The sequence below is a fragment of the Haliotis rubra genome, unplaced genomic scaffold, assembly GCF_003918875.1.
Source record: "Haliotis rubra isolate DU_JTF1 unplaced genomic scaffold, ASM391887v1 Scf92, whole genome shotgun sequence".
NCBI classification, from domain to species: domain Eukaryota; kingdom Metazoa; phylum Mollusca; class Gastropoda; order Lepetellida; family Haliotidae; genus Haliotis; species Haliotis rubra.
The window spans coordinates 220,453-241,740 of NW_025767657.1; the positions used below are offsets into that span (position 1 = coordinate 220,453).

At 40.5% G+C, this 21,288-nt stretch overlaps 1 protein-coding gene across 4 annotated transcripts; it reads right to left on the minus strand.

Moving 5' to 3' along the window:
- Window positions 1-7,759: 7,759 nt before the first annotated feature.
- Window positions 7,760-21,288, minus strand: LOC124264317 (microsomal glutathione S-transferase 3-like). 4 transcript variants are annotated; one of them, XM_046699067.1, is made up of 7 exons: window positions 21,164-21,288; window positions 20,118-20,259; window positions 16,958-17,022; window positions 15,445-15,502; window positions 15,038-15,110; window positions 11,756-11,881; window positions 7,760-8,595 (listed from the first exon to the last, which is right to left on the minus strand). In XM_046699067.1, exons 2-6 carry the CDS (start codon window positions 20,250-20,252, stop codon window positions 11,772-11,774), a joined length of 441 nt encoding a protein of 146 aa, XP_046555023.1. In that variant the 5' UTR covers window positions 20,253-20,259; window positions 21,164-21,288; the 3' UTR covers window positions 7,760-8,595; window positions 11,756-11,771. The 4 variants fall into 4 exon arrangements, with proteins under 4 accessions (XP_046555023.1, XP_046555020.1, XP_046555022.1 ...); XM_046699064.1 differs by lacking the exon at window positions 11,756-11,881 and adding an exon at window positions 12,223-12,355; XM_046699066.1 differs by lacking the exon at window positions 11,756-11,881 and adding an exon at window positions 12,223-12,355 and having other exon boundaries at window positions 21,199-21,222.

Below are 21,288 nucleotides of genomic sequence, written 5' to 3' on the forward strand. Positions count from 1 at the left end.
TGGACCTTATGTGGGAGACCTGAAGTGTAGGTCCTGACTTGCTGGACCTTATGTGGGAGACCTGAAGTGTAGGTCCTGACTTGCTGGACCTTATTTAGGAGACCTGAAGTGTAGATCCTGTCTTGCTGTACCTTAAGTGTGGGTCCTGGAGTGTAGGACTAGACGTGTATCATCTGACTTGTTGGATCTGATATGTAGGACCCAACTTAAAGACCTGACATGATACACATGACCTGATGGACCTGATCTGAGGTCATCTCTTTGTTTGCCGGCCAGTAGAACTGTACAGACAATGTTCAATTTCTCAAAACTTGGACCGGAGTGTTTTCAAGACAAATTTATATGTGTGTGAAGATTTTGATAATTTATTATACACTGTGAGGGTAAAATGTAGCAAGGAAATGCCCTTACTATGGACATTTATCTGATGTGTTAAACAGTTCAACCTTTCATCTGATGCTGATTCTGCTCTATGCCTTTGCTGTGCTATAAATCCATATTTGGATAAGTAATGACCCAAAGACTCTTGACAATGAGGTACATGATGCACAAAGTCCACATTCAGGGCTTGTGATTGTAAAAGAAGCAATGATGGTTTATTCATACTAGTTTGTTAACCAGCTTAACCAAGGAAAGACTTCACTATAAATCCATGCTTGGGGCCTTGAAGGAAAAGGAAAGGGCCCCTTCTGAGGTCCTGGTGTAGTCATCAAATGGCAGCACATTCTTGTCAAGGTGGATGTGGTACATTATCCAAGATTCCATGCATCAAGTTCAACTTAATTCCTGTTATGTGACACACATCTTCAACAAAACCATGAGCTATTTTTTCATCTGTAAGTATCATACTGACCCAAAGTAATGGATAGCTGTCCATGAGGCGTTTTTCGTGAATTTTTATATTAGCACCAAGTGTGTGAGGCAATGGGTACAGTCATAAATATTGTTATTAATATATTGGACATGTCAAACTTGGGATTGTTATTGTCTGAACGTTTTCTGAGTGCCGCTTTGCAGGAGCTCTACCTGAAAGCATTTGTTTCCTTCAGTGTCTTGCAGAAAAATCTGCAGTATTTCATCTGATTGTGGAAAGTGAGGACAGTTTGGAGGAGATTCACCACATGTTGTTTATCACTCATGCTGCTGCAAGTTCTTCATCACTAACTGAAGCATCACGATATGGCTGAGATATTGCCGATGTGACGTTAAATATTAACTCACTCACTCACTAGCTGAAGCACTCGCCCATGGCATCACCTGTGGACTGTCTTGGGTACTGTGGAACTCACCTGTAGAATACACTTGTCAGCTAACCTACCTTTGGAGCTTACCTGTGGAGTTCCTGGTGGAATAGCCTGTGGAACACAGGGTTTTTTAGCTTTCCTGTGGGATACCTGTGGCACTCTCTGGTGAAATAGCCTGTGGAATACAGCTTTGGAGCTTTCCTGGCGGATGCCTGTGGAAGTCTCTGGTGGAATAGCCTGTGGAATAGCCTATGGAATACAGCTTTGATCTTATCTGTGGGACTTGCCTGTGGAGCTCTCTGGTGGAACAGCGTGTGGAATACAGCTTTGGAGTTGTCCCATGGGACTTGCCAGTAGAATTCACCTGAGGAAGTAGCCTGTGGAAGCTTTGAGCTCACCTGTTAGGGTAATCTGACTCAACAATCTTCCCTAGCCAGACTCAGAAGTGCAGAAATTATTTGTTCTTCCCTGTGGATCTTGATTTTGGACAGCATGTTACCTTTCTGTATATGAAGCCATTTTCTTCATATAGGTTAGGTCTGCAAGGACTGGAGACTGGAAGCTCTGCCTGACATGCGTTAACACACTTAGGTGCAGGAACTGGAGTGAAGTCTTGTCTGTTTAAACATCAATACGATGAATACACAATGCCATTTAGAAAGTGGTCAAATGTAACACGTTATATTTGGGATTACACTTCCTCAGTACAGATTCTGACACTTTCTTTGGGGTTGAGTCCCACCCGGGATTTGAACCCACACCCTAAGAGTCAGGCACCTTATCGCCAGCGGTGGAAGCTGAGGTGGCTGAGCGGGTTAGGTGGCTGATTTTGTGTGCTGGCGATTAGGTACCTGACTCTAACGTGTGGGTTCAAATCCCGGATGAGACTCAACCCAATAATAGCCCTGGAATCTGTATTTTACTGAGAAAGTGTAATCCCAAATATAACGTGTTACGACAATACTAATCTGTAAGGAGGATGTATGGAGGTATGGGAGTTGAGGATTCAAGCCTTCGGTGTTGATATTTTGATACTAATCAGATTTGTGTGTGGTTGCAACCCTTTGTCTGTCGACATGCTGTTAACCTCAGTCCCTCTACTTTGCATAGCAATTTTCTACAGGAGTTTTCATCGTTATGTATGCCTTTTGCAAACCAAAGTGACAAGTGATGTTGGTCATATCAAAATGTGAGCTTATTAGTTTGAACATTGGTAAATGTGTGTGTGTGTGTGTGTGTAAGGGGTACTTGTACTTGTGTGTGTGTAAGGGGGGGTACTTGTGTGTGTGCATTGGGGTGGGATTGTTGGTGTGGGGGAATGCATGTGAAAGCAATGTCTGATTTCTCAACGAAAAGGACTAAAAAAATCTGTGTGTCAAGGATACAGAGGTATGTTATGATTCATCAGTGTTTTATTCTTTGTGCACATCAAACAACTTTTGTGTTCTTCATCATGCCTTAAATTTTGGTTATGGAGTATTTGATTCACAGAATCTGTAGCATTTGAAACCTTAGACTGTCACTGCCAGTTCCAAATGAAATTTCAAGGCCGTTATTTCTGAATTGATGCCAACAATGGCATTAATTCTGTTATCGAAATCCATGTCTCACTTTCTGGTCAACTTCGTGTTGATCACAGAATGGGTTGTTCTTTCCTTGAAGGTCATAGTGTCTTGCAAGGATCGGAACCAGCTTGTCTGGATTTTTGTACTTGTGAACCGTCATGGAACATTTCAGGAAACTATTCCAAGCTAGTGTCCTGGGTGCCGTTGTACAAAACAACCTTAGCTCTAAGACTACCTTGAGTCGATGTTAAGGTATGGGAGTTACGGTCACCTTAGCGCTAAGACTACCTTGAGTCTATGTTAAGGTATGGGAGTTACGGTCACCTTAGCGCTAAGACTACCTTGAGTCTATGTTAAGGTATGGGAGTTACGGTCACCTTAGCGCTAAGACTACCTTAAGTCTATGTTAAGGTATGGGAGTTACAGTCACCTTAGCGCTAAGACTACCTTGAGTCTATGTTAAGGTATGGGAGTTACGGTCACCTTAGCGTTAAGACTACCTTAAGTCTATGTTATGGTATGGGGGTTACGGTCACCTTAGCGCTAAGATCGCTTTGTACAACAGCAGCCAGCAATGTAAAAATAATTGTGCCAGTATTTAATAAAAGTGAACCATTGAAGATCAGGATGAGAATTGGTCTTTAGCAACCTATGCTTGTAATAAGAGGCAATCATCAACGTTATGGGGTGGTCAGACTCGCTGACTTGGTTGACATGTCATCGTATCCCAATTTCGTAGATAGATGCTCATGACGTTGATCACTGACTTGTCTGGTCCAGACTCTATTATTTAGTGACTGCTGCCATATAGCTGGAATATTTCTGAGTGGCATTGAACAACAAACAAATAAAAGAAAATAAATATCTGGTACCATATAGAGAAGTGACGTTTTTTCACAGTTTTTGTGAAAAGATGTGTTCAAGAGGGCATTCGGCTTTGAGATGTTGAATAGGGTTTGTAAAAGTAAGATGTATGAGAATTTCTAACATTTAGAAATATGATCATCTTGAGGTTCACCCAGGAGTGATGAGGGTGTGTTGTGTTTGTTTTGTTAGTGGTCAGCGTGAGTGCTAGGCTTGATGAACCGAGTATTATATGAAGGGACAGATGCCAGGCAATTCAGACAAATCCGGATTGAATGGACAAAAAGTGGTGTCGTCAGTTCCTCATAGATCTCAAAGAACAGGGTATTGGAAGGTCAAAATGGCCGTTGTTGATGGTCAGTCATATTCGTACCAGTATTAATCATTTGATCATGATACTAGTGCTGGTATTGGCCTGCGATACGATACATCACGATAATAACATTTTAGTCCCGACGATATATTGCCAAAGTATTGTGCACTGAAGCTGCGATACGATACAAATCCTGATATAAGGGTGGCGATACGATATGTATTAAAATCTTTAATTCTAACACCAACTATAAAACGCCCTGAGATCAAAACAAAACCATTATAAAGTATTTCATCAAATTCCGCCAGCGTTTTTCAATGTTAATTCGGAAACGAGATAATTATATTTGTACACGGACTTTGTGAATGTTAATAACATGCGAGCGCTATGTCTGATACAGTTCTTGACCGAGAAAACGTTTGTTTATGAAAGGAAAATAAGTATGTACATATTTTAATCATCAAACAGAAGAATTTTTTCTTGACAGATATCGCGATTCTGCAATTTTCAAAGCTAAAGATCGATGTATCGTGGCCCATTTGAAGTATCGTATCGGGATATACGACGATGTAAAACTTGGTATCGATTCACTGTATTGGTGGCCCATGGATCGATGTATCGTCACACTACATGATACAGGTATAGAGCTAAACCAAAAGTTGTGGAGAATAATTGATTGCATATTAAGGACCTCACATTTGTAAATATAGGGAAATTTCACCCAAATGCATGCAGGTCCATTAAGCTACCAACCCCTTGAGGAAGGTTCATCATCTCGTGCTAGATCCAGTGTTTTGATGTTGCCTGGCAACTGTCACGTGTAGCCATGTACATTGACTGTTTCTTACGCACCGTCTAAACTACTCACATTATCCACATCCGTGATGTGAAACTACTTTGCATATGTACAATGAAATAAATACATTCTTTTTTAAATGGAGTATCTTTTTTGTTCTTTAGACTTGTTTCTGTTCAGTACCTAAATGAAATTCAGGCTATTTTCGTTTTTAGCTTTATATCACAAATGGCAAATTATTAAACACCGTTTTGTATGGCAGCTGTGATGAGTGAGTATGATTAAGCCCCTTTTGGCAATGTTCCTGCAATATCATGGCAGGGGACACAAATATGGGTTTACACATTGTACCCATGTGTGGAATCGAACTCAGGTCGTGGATGTGACAAGCGAATGCTTTAACCTCTGGGCTACCCCAGCACCCCCAGCTGCAGGAACATCCAAAGGTTCCCGCGTCCAAAATATACTGTAAATCTTGAAATTAATGCGAAAAATGCGTCTGTACTCTTCTCGCATTATCATAACGACGCATTTCAGTCTGACCATGTCTACTTAATAAAAGACAGAAAACGTAAATCTGTTGACACTACACATTACACCAATACAGGTCACTTCCTCATTACAGGTCTCTCAAGCCACATGTAATTATCACTGGTTACAATCCCTGGTCATTGTTAAAGTCACTCAAGCACATCATCCAGGCCGGACATTCTCCAGCCACTTGTTTGTTGTACCTTGGTAGCTGACTTTTGTGTCTTTCAAGTCGGATTACGTTTATACATGTTGTCATAAGACAAGTAGTAGCAAGCAATCAAAACATCGTCAGCTCATTTCCATTCATTGCTTAACAAGCTCAATTCATTTTATCATCAACACAGATTCCTGAGCTTGCATTTTAGACTACACCCTCGCACTCGCATTAAATTCGTGACACTTTAATTTCATGATGTACAGTATATGACAACTGAATAGCATCCCTTTCTGGTGATGGGATCTGCTGATTGTGGGTTTCAAATCCAGGGTAATGGTATGATAATGTTGGCTCCAATGTCTGCGATGCTATAGTATAACAAGACTATAACAGTTCATAGCAGTCGCCCTACACTGGTACAGCCATTCAACAGAGACATGAAACAGTTCATAGCAGTAGCCCTACACAGGTACAGCCATTCAACAGAGACATGAAACAGTTCATAGCAGTAGCCCTACACAGGTACAGCCATTCAACAGAGACATGAAACAGTTCATAGCAGTAGCCCTACACAGGTACAGCCATTCAACAGAGACATGAAACAGTTCATAGCAGTAGCCCTACACAGGTACAGCCATTCAACAGAGACATGAAACAGTTCATAGCAGTAGCCCTACACAGGTACAGCCATTCAACAGAGACATGAAACAGTTCATAGCAGTAGCCCTACACAGGTACAGCCATTCAACAGAGACATGAAACAGTTCATAGCAGTAGCCCTACACAGGTACAGCCATTCAACAGAGAACTGAAACAGTTCATAGCAGTAGCCCCACATGACACAGTTCATAGCAGTAGCCCTACACTGGTACAGCCATTCAACAGAGACATGAAACAGTTCATAGTTCACAGCCATTCAACAGAGACATGAAACAGTAGCCCCTACACAGGTACAGCCATTCAACAGAGACATGAAACAGTTCATAGCAGTAGCCCTACACAGGTACAGCCATTCAACAGAGACATGAAACAGTTCATAGCAGTACAGCCCTACACAGGTACAGCCATTCAACAGAGACATGAAACAGTTCATAGCAGTAGCCCTACACCCTACACAGGTACAGGTACAGCCATTCAACAGAGAACTGAAACAGTTCATAGCAGTAGCCCTACACAGGTACAGCCATTCAACAGAGACATGAAACAGTTCATAGCAGTAGCCCTACACAGGTACAGCCATTCAACAGAGACATGAAACAGTTCATAGCAGTAGCCCTACACAGGTACAGCCATTCAACAGAGACATGAAACAGTTCATAGCAGTAGCCCTACACTGGTACAGCCATTCAACAGAGACATGAAACAGTTCATAGCAGTAGCCCTACACAGGTACAGCCATTCAACAGAGACATGAAACAGTTCATAGCAGTAGCCCTACACAGGTACAGCCATTCAACAGAGACATGAAACAGTTCATAGCAGTAGCAGTAGCCCTACACAGGTACAGCCATTCAACAGAGACATGAAACAGTTCATAGCAGTAGCCCTACACAGGTACAGCCATTCAACAGAGACACTGAAAACAGTTCAGTTCATAGCAGTAGCCCTACACAGGTACAGCCATTCAACAGAGACATGAAACAGTTCATAGCAGTAGCCCTACACAGGTACAGCCATTCAACAGAGACATGAAACAGTTCATAGCAGTAGCCCTACACAGGTACAGCCATTCAACAGAGACATGAAACAGTTCATAGCAGTAGCCCTACACTGGTACAGCCATTCAACAGAGAACTGAAACAGTTCATAGCAGTAGCCCTACACTGGTACAGCCATTCAACAGAGAACTGAAACAGTTCATAGCAGTAGCCCAACACAGGTACAGCCATTCAACAGAGACATGAAACAGTTCATAGCAGTAGCCCTACACAGGTACAGCCATTCAACAGAGACATGAAACAGTTCATAGCAGTAGCCCTACACAGGTACAGCCATTCAACAGAGACATGAAACAGTTCATAGCAGTAGCCCTACACAGGTACAGCCATTCAACAGAGAACTGAAACAGTTCATAGCAGTAGCCCTACACAGGTACAGCCATTCAACAGAGAACATGAAACAGTTCATAGCAGTAGCCCTACACAGGTACAGCCATTCAACAGAGACACTGAAACAGTTCATAGCAGTAGCCCTACACAGGTACAGCCATTCAAGAAAACTGAAACAGTTTATAACATAATTAACTTCACATGTTTACCCATTCAACAAAGAAAAACACAACGCACATTGTGCATACAGACACACTTTATTGGTCCATGCTGCAAAACAATGACAAGTATTGTTCAATGGTGAAACAAGCCTGATTTTCACTCTTTTGGACAGTCAAAATTTGAAGAATGAGTCCAAAATAAATATACAAAAATCTTAACAAATGTCACAGAAATAGGACAATTTCATCCAAACATATCTGGAAATTGACATAAGTACTTCAAAATTATTTCATTATTAATTCCTTCTCCCAAAACTTGACAAGGTGTAAAAGAAAACCCAACACAAGGTTACTAGTTTGCATCTACTACAGCCGAAATGGAGCCAATGGACTTGTCTGCAGCGTACACACAGAGGACACACACACCTAACAATCACTGAGGGTGCTCAAACACGTGGCACGTCTAATGACATTCACAAGACTATCCGTACAGGGACTTTCAGAGAAATACCAAAATGTTTCTTTCTGACCTAATCCTATGCTCTAACATTTAACACACACAATACCTGAATTGTAACAAATAAAGATTATGATTCGTAACTTCAAATAGGTTGATTTATACACAGCATCAATTAGTCATTTCACTATTTTAAAAAAAGAAGTAATCAAAATAAAGCATTTTTTCATTGGAATTTAAACATGATAAAGCTTTCAATCAAGGACTTGGGTGTCTTCCCGTGGATTTCATATTTTTCAGGTTTACCCATCCTAGCTCCTAGAATCCTTGTGTGCACGGTCATGGTGAGGCAATGTGCGCCACTGCTATTAGTATTAGCGACTTGACAACCTATAGACAATTGTCATTCTTCATGTCTAAAAGGCACCCTTCCTTCTCAGTGGCGTTATACATCATCTGCAAAATGAGAAACAGTCTCGTTATCAGAAATATATTTTGCTTAACATCTCACCAATATGTCAGCTAAATGGGGTTCATATAATGTCGTATGGGCAAACTGGTGGTTGATGTTATGAACACCAATCCACACTCAAGGTCATTGTGACCAACCAATCCCGTTTAGTCAACTCGTACAACAGGTTTGGAATATTTTTTATCTCTTCTACCTCAGATTCCTTTTGGAGATGCGAGTGAGATGTAACGTCGCTTTGAAATGTCTTTCACTTACATCATGTCGTGTCAGTTTAAAGTTGGAAAACAATGAAATGGTACTTTTTCTCTAAAGGATTTACCATCAAGGGAAATATTTCTCTATGATGGAGCGAGTGGGGATGGTTTTTTGCTGCTTTCAGCAATATTCCAGAAATATCATGGCAGTTGTCACTAGAAATGGGCTTCACAATTGTACCAGGGAATCAAACCCGGATCATGAGTTAATGCGTTAACCATTACGCTAACCCACTGTCCCTTAATGTAGGAGGATGGCATAATGAGATGCCATTGTTCAGTGAGTGCATGAGTATGGTTTTACACAGCTTTTAGCAGTATTCCAGCAATACCACGGTAAGGGACACCAAAAATGGGCTTCACATTGTACCCATGTTGGGAATTGACCCCGGTCTTCAGCGTGATGAGCAGACGCTTTAACCATTAGGCGACTTTTACCATTATGGTGGAACCCATGACCATGGGTACATTGCTCATAAGCCTCATTGACTAATCAGAGTTGAACAGTGATTCGAACCAATGATCATAGGTGAGGTGAGGTGAAATGGGGTTTAACTTCGTGCTTGAGAATATTTCGCCTCATATGATGACAAGGTATGTGTATGTGCGCCTGCTTGTACTAGCCAAGACTGCTGGTTTTATAGTGCTAGTCCACTGGGATACCACGCTGCAGTGAAGCATGAATACCTCACTCAGACACATTATACTGACTCGTCCTTGTTGTACCCATTAATGCCGATGGGACCAACAAGTGCTCTTTGGTATGACCACCTAACTTACAACACACCACGGCGTCCCCAATGATCATAGGGTTCTGGCAAGCCCAAGGAACGCAACTGTACAAAACAAATTGAGGTGCCTTAGATGACTGGTCCACCTAGGCACGTCAGGGCCCTGTTGTACAGCGATTGTTTGATTTTCCCATACCTTAACATATTGTCATGACGCCTGAGCAATATTCCCAGCTGTATGTTTGTTTTTTATTGTCACATTGGCTATTCCAGCTCTATAACATTGGCTGTAACAATCAAGTACAGACCAGACAATCCAGTGATAGATAACAGCAGTGATCTCTTGGATGAAAGTTGAATATCATTTTTATACACCTGTCATCATAGTATAAGAATTATGTTGCAAAATGTCTCCAAATGCACAAAATTATTGAAATAAAAATATATTTTAGACATTCAAAATACAAGAAGAACGTAAAATATTTTCAACAAATTATAAAAAACAAGCAAAAAACATATAATGCAACAAAAACAACAAGGGGAGACAACCCTAAAATAATCATACATTGTATAGTGCCGATGGGAATTACTCAATCGACAGTATTTTTTAAAACATTCACAAAGACAATATCAACATGCTAATAGAATATCTCATATACTATTCACACTTTGCTAAGGATCAAATTATGGACTGAACAGAAAACTATGATGTGGGGCCAAGTTTGATTTAAGCATCTTAGCTTATTGTAAGCATGGATCCTAGGTTTCAGTAAGTCATTTCATCTTGTGGAACCCATACCTGCTATTGACAGGTGCTGTGTACTTGCCAATGACTCATTCCATGATATGCAAAATGGTTAATTGGTGCCATGAAAACCATTTTCATGGTTACTCATGTACCAAGTGCATAAGGTTAGATTAAATTGACTGTCTGCCTAAAGAGGGGTTACCATATTATTATTTATCCATTTTTAAATGGATACAATTTCAAATTATAAATCTATGTTTTAGTAAAGCTGTGAATTTTTGTGATCCTTAGCAAAGTGTGAGTAGTATATTAATCACTTTACATGCTAAATGAAGCAATTTCAAAACAAACAAAAAATAGTTAAAAGCATCAAACACTTTAAAAAAACTGTTATTCACAAGGCAATGGAGACAGATTCTGTTATGCCAAAGCTGGTGAGTGAGTGAGTATGGTTTTATGCTGTTTTTAGCAATATTCTAGGGCTTCAAACATTGTGACTGTACCCATGTCTTCGGCGTGACGAGAGAACACTTTAACCACTAGGCGACCCCACAACTCCCTAAAGTCAGTGATACAGGGCAGTTCCTGGCAGTATAGGTACACAGGGGATTTGGTTTTATTCCAGCAACATCACAGTCAGGAACACCAGGGTGCTGTTGTGCAGAACAACCTCAGCGCTAAGACTACCTTAAGTCTGTGTTAAGGTTTGGGGTTACGGTCGCCTTAACGCTAAGATCGCTTTGAGCGACGGCACCCAGCCATGGGCTTCACATTTTGCTCTCATTTACCACTTTGGGGAAATCCAGTACCAGGGGTCCAAGGGATTAACAGAGAGTTTAACACACAAGCATAGGTGTCAAGCTTACAGGAGGGTCAAAACTCTGCACAGCTAATTAAGGGGATATCTATTTCAAAAGGAAGGATTAGACTGTGATCACAGAAATATATCAATATTCTCTTAAGTTCACAGGCAGCCGCATAGTTTCGTTTACACCATGACATGAAAATTTCACAATATAGGGGAGGCAACTCTGCAGAACAAATGGTGCAATCCTGACAACCAGTGTTTTCTTACAAGTGAGTGAGTGAGTGAGTGAGTTGGGTTTTACGCCTTTTAGCAACGTTACAGCAATATCACGGGGAGGGGACACCCAAAATGGGCTTCACACATTGTGCCCATGTGGGGAATCAAACCCTGGCCTTCAGTGCGATGAGCAAACGCTTTAACCACTAGGCTACCCCCACTGCCACTTTTCTTACATGAAGCCAAAATCTAATTTCAAAGAGCACATAACTGCTTTAATTATGTAATATTTGAACAATTCTTGACTCTGCAGGCACCAATATAATGGAAGCTGAATCATTGAGTCGCAGCAATATTAGGTAGAGATAAGCAGCATTAGTACAGTACCCTGTTGACATCACCGCTACTTCAAGGGAACCCATCGCAGCTGGTGAGCTCCTAGTGAGATGGCATTTCCTAACAGGGTGAGCATCGCGAAGGCCCCAAACAATCCCCACTTCCTCTTCTCGGGATCTGCCAGCAACAAGATTCTACTGACCAGACTTCCCACACAGGCACATGCAGACAGGGAGACATTAAGGGCCAACACTTGCAGCAGCTTCCACCCATTGCCAGTTCAAAATCAGGAACAAATTTCTTTCAAATGCAACACAATATGGTTTCTCTGAAGTCCTTTTTAATTGTCTCTTTCTCTAAAGGATTTAACATCCAAGAAATTACTTTTCAATAATCAAAAACTCTTTTGACTGACGTGTTAGCGCTGACCTCTGCAAGAGTGAGCCCATAACATCTCCCGAAAGAAAATAGAATAAAAAATGAAACAAAACAACATCAAACTGAAAAACGATTGTTACCACATTCAAAATCTCATACGACAATGGCCACTGCCGACCCAGCCCAGCTGGTGGGCAGCCAAGGACACCACATTGCCTAGAAGCACCAGCTCTGCAAAATGGCCAAACGCTCCCCATCTCCTCTTCTCAGGGTCTGCAGGCGGAAGTTAGCAATGGAAAAAAACTTACATCAATATTTATCAACTTTCTAAGCCATAAAAACATAACCAGCTCACAATAACCACAAATATATTGAATTCTTAGTTGTAATTACAGTCGAGCACCGTTGTCTTGATATTCATGGGACCAAGAAAAATATTGAGTTATCTGAAATTAACTTCCCTGGGTTTTCAAGAGGTATTGCTTTGTAACAGTCATATACAGAAACGTAGCCTGTATGGTCCAGGAACGTCTTATTAATGATTGTATCAGTCAGTGGAAAGTTGACCTCACGTCAGAACGGCGACGTCAAGGGAGTAGCAAGCTAATACTCTATAACTAGTTCAAGTCAGTGTATACTGCGGAAACATACCTACTGAGACAAATGCCTAAATCTTATAGATCTGCACTATCCAAGTTTCAAGCTGTTTTCATAAATTATCAGGATTGAAACCGGAGATATGAGAAGATTCCACGCGAAAATCTGTACTTGTTTCCACTGTAAATATGTTGTTGAAGACGAGGCACACGCCATTCTTCACTGTCCTTCATATAATGCTATCAGACTGTCCTGAATATAAATGAAAATATCCTGGCTTTTATTAATATGCCGGATATAGATAAACTGGCCACCATTCTTCATGTTGTTGATATTTGTTTTGTTGCAGCCAAAACCTGCCAAGGAATTCTTTGAAGCGCTGTCAGTTATGTAAAACTTTTTCTGTTGCAGATTTTTAAACCGCTTTATAGTCTCCCATAACTCTTTAGATGGTGCTGTTTTAGGTGTGTATATTCCTTCCATGAAAAGATGTAAAAGTAGAGAGACTGAAATAAAATTTTGTCATGAAACGTAGGTGAATATCGAGTTTCTTTGAAAACATCGAGTTAAAGGGGTAATTTTGTTTGTTGGGACCATGAAATTATATCGAGATATCCTAAATATCGTGTTCCGTCTCGATTAAAGAGCTTGAATAATAAACTATGAAAGGATTTTGGCATTATGATGTTATATTAATTTCAACCGAGATATCGGATGCATCAGAGTTTAACACAACGGTGCTCGACTGTACAATATAATGAAAATATATGATAGTTTCACTGTTTCACTCTTCACTATACCCTGGATGCATCCACGGCTTGGCCCGATAATTATATTACCTCCCTTTGCTGGCTCCGCATTCTCACAGTAGCCAATCAGCTAAGCTGCCGTTACATCCGAGCTTGCCAGTGTCAACAAAGATAGCGGTCGCAGTCGCAAGGGTTTGTTCGCAGTGACACTCAGATTTTGGGGGAAATCATACGGACAAATTGACAGATCTGAAACTTTTACAGACAACTTGACAGATCTAAAACTTTAAAAAAATATATGAAAGAACTCCTTCTTCCTCTTTCAGAGTACCTCTGCATCAATTTTGTTGCCAAGTTTAAATGGCTAGATAATTTAAGAAGCGAAAGTGAGTTGTGATTGGTTCGCTCAACTTCCCATCATAGACACCTGATTGGATAAAAAGCCAGCCAAGGGAGGTAATAAAATCATCGGGCCAAGCCGTGGATGCATCCAGGGTATAGTGAAGAGTGATCGTAACGTATGCCCTGAAGATTATCGAGGATGGAGCTAGTCCTGCTTGACGGAAACCTAAGCATGGAAAACTGATTATCAATTGTATCTTCTAATGTTTCTATTCATTGAGGACTCTTTCACCCACAAATTTTACTCTTCATCTCAGTGGATTATCGTGGCAGCGACTGGTATATGACATCTTAAGGTGATACAGCTATAAAACAACACATGTATGTTAAAGTCAGTAAGCCATGTGGTGGAGAAGGGTATAAAACATTGGTCATAGTACATGGCCACAGGGAATCCACCTATTAGTATTAATTTTGGACACAGCATTTATTTTCGTGCCACTGTCATCATATATCAAACATACATTTGTATAGCGCCGATATCCAGCTCAGCTGCTCAAAGGCGCTTTGTTTTTCCCTCGATCACTGGATGTCAATATCAACGGCACATCGTATTGTCAATCTCAACTCCCTAGGGAGCATGCAACCCTTGCAGCCACTAGGCTTAGTCTTGCTTTCCCATCGAGGTACCTATTTAATGTGGCTTTCCCATCCTTTACTGCACGCTGTAGGTACCCATTCACAGCTGGGTGGACTGTGGACACATAGTCACAGTACTTTGTCCAAGGTTTACTGCACGCTGGGCTGTACCTGCAACTGGGTGTTTAGGGCGACGCCACTGTGTTATTTATGTGTCACAGCTTTGTAAATATTCCAGCAATATCACATCAGGGGACACAAAGAAATGGGCTGCACACATTGTGCCAATGTGGGGAATCGTATTTTCAACCAGTTCTCAATATCTTAGGAGTCTTCGGCGCAATATCGAGGGGACACCAACGCTTTAACCACTAGGCTACCCGCTTTAACCACTAGGCCCCCAATCGTAAATAAAAAATGAAGTTCCCCTACTTGTTTTTAAGAGTATATCATTGGTGCAAGATCCTTTCCATCGAAGTATGGTGCCAATTCTCGGTAAATCACATCCAGAAATTGATTCAACAAAATGATCAGTGATCATAAGCAGTGTTCGAAATAATCAAATCTTATTTTGAATTATGATTTGCCACCACGACATGATATTGTCTTCTAAATTGTCTCCCCTTACCTCCGGTGTAGTAGCCGAGGGCATAAGCAATTCTGCTTGCCAGATACACAGCTCCTGCTGCTGCACTGATTTTCTGAAACAAACAATAATCAGTACAATAGAAAAACAAGGGAACAATGCTTGGGACAATACGAATAAGAAGTTACCAGTTGTAGTGATGTTTGTATGGATAAATGAATGAATAATTGACTGACTGACCGAGTATGGCATTATGCCTTTTTTAGCAATATTCCAGCAATGTCATGGCAGGGGGACCCAAGAAATGGGCTTCACAAATTGTACCCATGTGGGGAATCGAACCCAGGCCTTCGGCATGACGAGTGAACGCTTTAACCACTAGACTACCCCACCGCCCATGAATAATCTGAAGACAGGATTATACATCTGAAATACTTAGAAGGTAGACCAGGGTACTGGAGCCCTCCAACAAACAGTAGCATGAGGAACTGGGGATACGATTCTAATCTGAAACAGAAAACACACAAAATGGAAACTAGTGTCCTGACAGCCAGACCGAGTGAGTGAGTGAGTGAGTTTAGTTTTACGCCGCTCTTAGCAATATTCCAGCAATATCACGGCGGAGGACACCAGAAATGGGCTTCACACATTGTACCCATGTGGGGAATCGAACCCGGGTCTTCGACGTGACGAGCGAACGCTTAACCACTAGGCTACCCACAGCCCTAGTGAGTGAGTGAGTGAGTGTGCATCAAGTAACCATGATGTAAAGCACATCCTTGACATTTACTACTTTATGGTGAATAACATGAGAACTGACTGACTGACTGAGTTTGGTTTTACGCCGCTTTTAGCAATATTCCAGCAACATCACGGGCGGGGACACCAGAAATGGGCTAACATCAGAGTGAGTGGAGTGAGTGAGTTTAGTTTTACGCCGCACTCAGCAATATTCCAGCGATCTGTAAATAATCGAGTCTGGACCAGACAATCCAGTGATCAACAGCATGAGCATCGATCTGCGCAATTGGGAACCGATGACATATGTCAACCAAGTCAGCGAGCCTGACCACCCGATCCCGTTAGTCGCCTGTTACGACAAGCATAGTTGCCTTTTGTGGTAAGCATGGGTTGCTGAAGACCTATTCTACCCCGGATCTTCACACATCAGAAAGGTAACAATGCATAATCAATAATCTCTATATCTTCAACACAATGTAGTGCGTGAGTTGGGTTTAATAACAGTATTGTAGTTATATCTAGGCCTGTCAGCTCAATATTGGTGTAAAGCATGAGTGAATGAGTCAGTTAAGCTTTACGCTGCCTTTAGGATTATTTCAGCAATATCACAGCAGTGGACACTGGATACAGGCTTCACACACTGTACTCGTGAAGAATCAAACCCGGATCTTTGGTGTGACTAGCGAACACTTTAACCACTAGGCTACCCCATGGCCCATAAGTAAAGCATGTGTTGCTGGTTTCACATGTTTTACCACTTCAATAAAACCACAAGCACGGGCATAATGCTCACAAATCTAGAAACAATCATGCAGAAGCATGAAATTCTCTCTAGCTAGCTTCAGATAATTTAATTGTGCTGTTTCACCCCACCGCGACAGATAACAACTTTTGCGTTTTCAAGGTGATAGTTTCTTAAACAACTTTTTTGGTGGAGTCCGGAAAATTTTCAAATATAAGAAAGCTGTTGGGTATTAGTAAATGATAAACATGTGTACTATTTATATTTATGTGGCAATTTTGTACAATGATGAAATTTGCAATTCATCGGTCCGTTTCTGACTCAAACGGACTGTAGTAGCATTTGAGCGTGCAGAAAATGTAAACATTATAAATATTTTTCTCCCGTCCCAGAACAACTAGCTACAAACTGATTCCTGAAATATGGTCTCCTCTTGTTGTCAGTAGTACCCTTAAAAACATATATGTCCGGCAGCTTACGTGTTCTGGTGAACTCTCTGAATACAGTTGAACTCCTTAGATGTGGCGCTGTACATGTCGGGATACTGCAACGAAAACAGATAAATCATCAAACCAGCTATACCTGACATCAAACTCAGGGAGGTAGTATTGACTGCAAACTTTGCTGAAGTCAAATCAAGGTCAGAATAAAAAATCTCACCAAAAATGAAACATAAATGTTGAGATTCACTACTCCTACTCCTAGACCAAAGCTGATGACATTCTAAACAGAAGCTGACTGAGTAATGGCCACGACTGGCTTTTTCAATGTTACTTTTGTGGAGGCCAATCCTGAAAATCAGATTCAAACCTCTTGAGCAAACCAAGTTATTTTACGCAGGATTCATGAATGCATGTTGAAAGGTTTCCAATTGTGAGTTATTCACTGGAAACACAACAAACACAGGATAACTTGTTTGTGTTATCAGGGGTCATAATAATGAGATTGTGCCCATAGAGCATCCTTACGTTTGTAAATAGTGCCATAGTTTGTGTGCATTGAGCATGACATGAAGCCTGGAAAGGCACGTTATAAATATTCTTCTTCTTATAATTATTATTATGGATGGACAGTTTCTACAGGACCTACTAGAGCTGGTTCTCTTACTATATTAGCAAAGCTTTCGATCAATAATCAATTATAAGTGTAAAACCTGTCACCAAACTTAGGCCCCCAAAAAAAATATGTCCGCTTCCTATTACATGTTTTTAAAAATAGGTGGGTCGGTTTTATATATATTTTTACTTTTAAATTTTTTTTATAGTAGCACCAGGTGGGCACCTGAGAAGGTCTTCAAGGATACCATATCATGTAGTGACAATGCCTTGTGATGAAACATTGAAAGATTTCTATATCAAATCATTATTTATGCTATTTATTTGCAGGTTTTGTCAGTGAGAGCCCATTATGCTCAAACTCTCTATATCTGACCTCAAACTCAGGATGGAAGTATTGACTGTGAACTTTGCTAAAGTCAGATCAAGGTCAGAAACTAATCTCACCAATTTTGAAACATACATGTTGAGATTCACTACTCCTACTCTTAGACCAAAACTGGCGACATTCTAAACAGAAACTGACTGAGGAATGGCCACGACTGGCTTTTTCGATGTTGCTTTTGTGGAGGCCAATCCTGAAAATCAGATTCAAACCACTTGAGCTTACTGAGTTATTTTATGCAGGATACCTCAACTGAACCGCCATGTTGGATAAATACTGACTGTGTTTGGTTTGACGCCGCTTTTAGCAATATTCCAGCAACATCATGGCGGGGGACACCAGAAATGGGCTTCACACATTGTACCCATGTGGGGATTCGAACCCGGGTCTTCAGCATGACGAGCCAACGCTTTAACCATTAGGCTACCCCACCGCCCAAAGATAAATAAATGTATGTTGAAAGGTTTGTGAGTCATTCATTGGAAACAAAACACAGCAAACACATGGATAACCTGTCTGCTTGGGTTATCAGGGGTAATAATAATGAGATTGTGCGCATTGAGCATCCTAAAATAGTGCCATAGTTTGTGTATATTGAGCCTGGAATGGAGCATTATAGATATTCTTCTCCTTATAATTATTATTATGGATGGATAGTTTCTACAGGACCTACTAGTGCTGGTTCTCTCTTGCATACTTCAAGTCAACTTTCGGAGCTCAGCATTTGATCAATAATCAATTTCATTACCCATATGGGAAGGAGGACACAGGGTAGTATTATTCCTCTAAGCCCCTAGGGAGATTACACCTTTTGGAGAACGTTGATTGGCTGTTTCAGAAAATAAACAGCCAATCAACGTTCACCTAAAAGTGTAACCACCCTGCTGTGTTCATTTTAGCATTTTTTAGATCGAAAACTGATATGGGTAGTAAAAACAATAACTAACTGATCACAGAGAATGACAGATTATTTTCCCTTTGTTATATTAATTATGCCAAGGCTGGAGAACTACATAATTAATAAAACTTGGGAACGATAATCTGTCATTCCCCGTCACTCGCTAGTTATTGTCTAAATAATTGTTAAACCCTCCACATAACTCATATAGGCAGTAACAGGACACAAACATAACACTGTGCAAACAAATCAGGCACTGATTAATACCATGATCAAGTCAATCAAGGATACTTCCTGTTGAGACACGCATGTACGTTGTTTACATTGCCGTTTTACGAGTCAGGAAACTGCATCAGTTGTTTATGTATTAATTCAACAAGAAAAACAATGAAAATGCTTTCTGAAGTTTAATTTGATTTTTCACTTTTTAAAAATATCAATTTGTCTCCCGAGCCGATTGATAACTGCTAACACAAGGGAGATCAGTATTGAAGATTTATTCTATCAATAGTGCTAGAACTCCATATGGGTATGGATTCAGAGTGTGTTTAGTTTTATGTCGTACTCGGCAATACAATATGATTCAGAAACATGTCATCATGGTGTGGATCACATTACATAAGTTTAAAAAGACAAATTGGTCAGGCGAGGCTCCCAAAATTATTTATGGCATTAGGCAGCGTTTAAAATTCCGGAATGGTCTTTTTCATCTCGGACGGTCAAACTTCAAAAGTAGCCTGTCCGGTGGTCTGGTATATCTTTTCACCCCTAACAGTAAATATATCATAACATCAGACATGTTCTCTTGTCGTCAGTTTGAGATGTTTAAAGTACTATGATAATTATGTTAAACTATTTACGATTGGACAGTTCATATTACAATAACCAATCACAACACATGTACTTTCAGTTTACCTAAACTAGGTGCATTGCCTCTTGCATCCTGGTTCCCGGGCCCCTCATTAGTTTATAAAAACTAATGAGAGGCCCGGGAACAACTGTCCTGAACTGAACAGGCCCGGGAACCAGGATGTGCCTCTTAGTGCTATGTAGTTCAGTAAAGTATTAAGAAACCTGATTTTAAAAAAAAAAATTCATTGTTGAAAACCGGACAGGCAAGTTTGTATCCGGACTGGTAATGTTTTAAAGTTACCTGTCAGGCTGTCTGGCTTGGGGTTTCGGGAGTTTTAAACACTGCATTAGGTCAAATATAGACAAAGAAGCAACTGATTCTAAATGGCATTGTGTATTCATAGCTGCCTGATGTTTCTGCTCTGACACATCTCTGTTTAACCTCTTACCTGAACCTCAAACTTCTTCCTAGCTCTGCCAACATTGATGGCCATCCACATGTTGACGAAGATGCTGCCCGTGCCAGCGAACACTACGTAGCCGTACCCCTCAGGGAGCGTCTCAAAGAACTTCGACAACACCATGACTCAGCTGAAATCAGATAATTACTTCCAGAATATAACAGAACATTTTTAATAGATCTTGCATGACATTGTCTTGCCTAGAATATTTATCATATAATCATTCTTTAATAACTGTGTTAAAACCAGTAAGAGTTCTGCCGGTAACCACCACTTGAAAAGTATTCTATATATTATGTTAATTTCAAGGGGGTTAGGGTTTAGGTTTAGGGTTTAGATTCAGCATTATGTTAGGTTTAGGGTTAGGGTTAACATAGGCTTTTTATAAAAACCATCAATTCTTACTATAAATCTTAGGCATGGAATGATAATAAAACGAGGGTTACCGGCGGAAATCTTTCCTTAAAACCTACCTCGAACTACAAAATGAAAATAGAAAAGAAAATTCATCCAGGACATATATAATTTACTTGAACTTGAACTAGAATTTTCCCCACCTTTTGATCTCCAAAACTGCGCTGTTATTAATGCGAGAACTAAATTTATAAAGAACCTGTAAATACACACTGTTTCAAGGGTAAGTCAACAATACTTTGACAATTACCATAAACTGTACGAAGTAGTCAATATCTTCAAGGTGCACTTCACAAATGAAGTCGTGAAGACAGGTAGGACACTAACAATTTGAAGATAAATATGGACCAAAGTCCAAGCCCCTGTTTGCCCAAACTGACGAAATTTACTAGCATGTTATATCATGCACAGCGTTATCACTTCGCATTGATAGACATGTTAGACTCTGGGAAACCCGTTCCTTGCGGTTTCGTCAGCTAAATTCATTATCACACGATTGACACTGAAGTGTCCACGCCGTTCAGCTTTAATGTTTGTATAATTTAAGTTTTACAACTAGTTAGTTACTTCATGACAGGTCATAATTTTAATAGTGCTCACGCATATAATTATAAACCCACCTGAAGCGATACGTGATACGGCTGCTGCAACTGACCTTGAGTCCTCCACGAGCTTTCTGGAAGGGGACGCGAAATGAGAGTGATCTCCCTTAGACAAGAGGATCAATTTTGGTTAACGTACCACA